A 4,605-nucleotide genomic window follows, 5' to 3' on the forward strand; every position below is an offset into this window, starting at 1 on the left:
GTAGCATCTCATTTGATCGTTGTAACATTCCTACAAGGGAAGTACAATTTTAATTTTGCTCTCAATTTTGCAGAAGAGAAAACTGAGCAGCGGAGAATTTAGGCAACTTTCTCAAGGTCAAGTAATAAATGTATTTGAACTTATACAGACTGAGTATGTGTGTATAATTATTATTTATGACTTGTTTATAGGTTTACTATAAAAATGAGATAATTCCAAGAAATGGTATGGAGTGCGCTAATGATAGGAATACTGCTTTCCATGTGTGCCACTCAATATGCCAAGTTTTTTTTTTTTTTTGCCAAAGAAAAAAAAATTTTGTTGATTCCATAATATTCTTTTAATGGGTGACTCAACAACATTCCATTCGCCTACCTAAACTAACAAGTCTGTCTACTTCTACCTCTAATGGAAACAAGTATGAGTTTTCTCATACTGTCTCTAATATAATTTAATGAGTCTCTTTTGTTTGTCCATTAACAGTTAGACATAGAAGCTCACTCAGTGCATTTTATGAGTGATATGTACAATTTACCTTCTTGTTCTCTCCTACCAATCTGTATTAATTACATTTGCCATGACACCTCCAGAGCTACGTGATGGCAGCCATAACAGCTGGATACGCCAGACATGTAAGTTTCACTAGGTGAGTGAGAATAAAGGGAAAAGAAGTGAAAAACATGCGACAGCCTAAGAACGCTGACCAACTTACTTATGGAGGAAAACTACAAAACTGAGGTGGGGGAAAGCAAGATTTGGAAGAATATGTGGAGTATTATACCTGCAAGAGAGGGCATAAGCTTATGTGTTTGAAGATATGTAGGGTGAATTTTACGGTATGTGTATTACTTCCCAAACATTTTTTAATGTACTTTTACAGAAAGGAAAGAAGTTATTTACCACAGTTTTACTCCACCCTGTAACCAAGATTGTTTTCCACGTTTCAACCTCTATAGCCTGAGGATGGACAGAAATAACTGACATCCAGCTAACGTGAATGAAGGTGTTTCTAAATGACTGAGCTTATGCCTTCTTTTGCAAATGCCTCTTTTTTGCTATTTTCTGAACAAGATGTATAATATAAGAATTAGCTGTTCCTCGAAAATTTAGTAGATTTACTCTATTTTAGTTACCATTTCAGTATTTATAACATTTTAATTTTTCTTTTTTCTCATATATTTGGCATTTTATATTTTTCAAAACTCTATTTTCTTTTATCTTAGTTTATAAATGCTTTGGTGTTTTAATTTACTAGGACTGCTATGGCAAGATACAACAAACTGGGTGGCTTAAATATCTAATATTTATTGTGTCACAGTCCTGGGGGATGGAAATTTAAAATTAGTGTGTTGATAAAGTTTGTTCTTTGTGAGGGCTGTAAGGAAAGGATCTGGTCCAGGTCTCTCTCCATGGCTTGTAGATAGTCATTCTCATTTTGATGTGGCATTCTGCCTATATGTTAGTCTGTCTCCAAAATTTCCTTTTTTAAAAACAATTATTTAAAAGATTTTTTAATTATAATTGATATAAAATATACAATATGATATTAGTTTCCAATGTACAGTATAGTGATTCAACATTTATATACCTTACAAAGTGATCACCACAATAACTCTAGTAACCGTCTGTCATCATACATAGTTATTACAATATTATTGACTATTCCTTGTGCTATACATTACATTCCTGTGATTTATTTTACAACTAGAAGTTTGTACTTCTTAATCTCCTACCCTTTTTATATCCAATTCCCCGACCCCTCCCTTCTGGCAACCATCAGAAATGTGTAGAAGTCGGGGCGATCACTTTGTGAGGTACATAAATGTCTAATCGCTATGTTGCATACCTGAAACTAAGTATAATTTTAAAAAGACCAAAAGGAGAAATATAAAATAGAAAAAAAAACATAAAAATATAATAAAAAATAAATAATTGGAATAAATATTACAAATACTGAAATGGTAATTAAAATAGAGTGAATCTACCAAACTTTCAAGGACCAGCTAATTCTTGTATTATACATCTTGCTCCAGAAATTAGAAAAAAAAGAGACATCTGCTCAATTTTTTATTAGCTAGCATTAGTTTGATTTCAAACCAAGCTAAGGACAAGACAAAAAAAATAGACAAATATTTTATAAAATTAGAAGTACAAATTTCAAATAAAATATTAGTTGACTAAATACAATAATGTACTTAATTTTGATTTTACTTTCTTCAATACTTTTACTCATATTCAAGTGGGTCTATTTCTGGATTGCTTTGATATCAAAAAATCAATCAGCATAGGGCTACCTCCTTAACAGACTTAAAAAGTAAAACCATATAATTATTCAATAAATGTATATAAAACGTTTGCTAACATTCAATGTCTATCTGAGATAAACCCTCTTAGGAAGTGAAAAGTAGGAGAATACCTCCTTAAATTGCTAATGTTATATGTTAAATTTATACAGCATATTTATGTTCCTTAATAGTAAAATTTTATACAGATTCCTTTTAAGATTAAGAACGAGAAAAAGATGCTTGCTTGTTGGTACTGTTTAACTTTGTATAGCACTAGCAGTTGTAACAGGTGACACAAGAAAAGCAAAGAAAATAAAATTTGATTCTGTTAGTATTTCTTTTTATATAATCAAACTGTCTGAAAACGCTGCAGATTTCTTTCGTTAGAATCTTTTTACCCTTTTATTGTGATCATGAAACTGAAGGAAACCAGAATATATCATCTCAAAATATGCTTTTTTGACATAAAAATTATTTTGAGCCAAAGGCTATTAAGAAGCAGTAGCTACAGGAAAAACTCACTCTACACTTCTCCCATTTCTGCCTAAAAATAGGATATAAATTCTTCCTTTATTGGAAACAGACTCTTATCAGCCCAGAGACAACACATCTTACTCCATTAGTTTCCTCCTTAATACTTACCTTTCCACAGTTTGCTACCTTTGGAAGCCTAAAACTGCTTTTCTTTGACCGGCCACTTCTGCACGGATTTACTTCTTTGCTAAAAGTGCCTGTGTTTTAAGCCATCTCTTTGAATTCCTTTGTTTCGATTTCTCCCACACTGTTTACCGTTATAAAGTGTGCTCCTCTCTTCAATCTTTTTGTTAAAGAGCTCCAGTTGAAGTAAAGTTTTGCCTCCCCTACAAAATCTAATAACTTTTCTTAGTTTTCATGTACTAGGTTTGCCCTACAGCTCTAAAGAGACCAAAAGTGTATGACATCTTTTTGATTTTACTTTCTTCAAAACCGTTTTTCTGATCTTTACATGCACACATGTGTGTATGTATACATATATTCTTTCCAGAGTATTTCTACGTATGCTAATAATGTGTTGAGCAAGATTACCTTAATCATTAATAGAATTATTACTGTTTGTTCCTAATGTCCTAACATTTCCGTGAGTACCAAACCCCTCTCCTCTCTAATTCATTCTGCTCACCACAAATTACTGCTTTTATCTTGACATTATTTTGCTCAGACACATTAAACTTCCCCCTGCTGCTTACAGAATAAAGAAAACAATTGATCTTACATTTAAGTTCGTCTGTCATATGACCTTATAAGTTTCCTTCCTTCTCTATCTTTAATTTTGTTGATTTATGTATCTGTTATAGCTATTTGCCCAATCATAGCAATTTGATGACCCTTTTACTTTCTTGATTACAATCCCCCATTCATACTATTTTCACCTTTTGAAATAACCTTGCCTTTCTTCCCTCCTTCCACCAAGTCTCAGTTATCTCCCCACCCCCCATGCCCCATCTGAACAGTTTTAGCAATTATTGGCACTTATCTTCTTTGCTCTTTGTTAGACCATTGTATCCTCCATCACCTTTTATCTTATTTTATTGTATTTATTTTATTATTTTTTTAACAACCACCTTAATGCTTTGATTTAACTTTCTACTTTTCTCATCACCTCCATCTTGAACATGCGAAGCTAAGCTATAAATAGCTACTGTTGAAACCCATGATGCACCCAAACACAAATAGATTCTAGTTAGGCACCAGTGTATACTACAGTTTCTTACCCCTGCCTGCATATTAGAATGACTTGTGGGATATTTCAGAAAAGCCCTGGGTCCCACCCACATTCTGATTTCATAGCTCAGGGGCATAGTAACTCTCATGGCAGTCATAGTTGAGAAGTGCTAGGTTAGGTGTGCTGCTTACCTGATCAAATTGGTCTATATGCAGTACTTTTTTTTTTCAGTTTCAGGTATACTTTAAGATATAGATATTTTTAATGAGAGTTTCTTGACTGATTATTATAGGGGAAGAATAAATAACAAACATACAGTCAGGGTTTCTATGGAAATTTTATTGTAAATGTTTATTTGCAGTTTACAAGTGGAAAATGCTGTGCTTTCTTTTCCTGATTATTATAATGCTCATTTCTATTTTAGGTAAGTTGCTTAACTCATAAACTTTCGTGAATGAAAAGGGAGCTACATAGGCTTGACAAACCCCATGACCAAAAGTAACCACACAGGATAGTCTGAACAATCACTTCACTGGGCAAGTCACGGTGGGTAATCACATCCCAGGCATATAATTTGGTTAGTAAAAGGTTTATCTTTACCTTAAGCAAGCCCTGTCT

At 33.1% G+C, this 4,605-nt stretch overlaps 1 protein-coding gene across 1 annotated transcript in view; it reads left to right on the forward strand.

Moving 5' to 3' along the window:
* Positions 1-577: 577 nt before the first annotated feature.
* Positions 578-4,605, forward strand: part of CLEC2A (C-type lectin domain family 2 member A) — a 6,835-nt gene continuing 2,807 nt past the window's right edge. Inside the window, 1 exon segment of the mRNA XM_011365930.1 lies at positions 578-632. Coding sequence (XP_011364232.1) covers positions 578-632 — 55 coding nt within the window.

This window comes from Pteropus vampyrus, unplaced genomic scaffold (genome assembly GCF_000151845.1).
Source record: "Pteropus vampyrus isolate Shadow unplaced genomic scaffold, Pvam_2.0 Scaffold116, whole genome shotgun sequence".
Taxonomy (NCBI): Eukaryota; Metazoa; Chordata; class Mammalia; order Chiroptera; family Pteropodidae; genus Pteropus; species Pteropus vampyrus.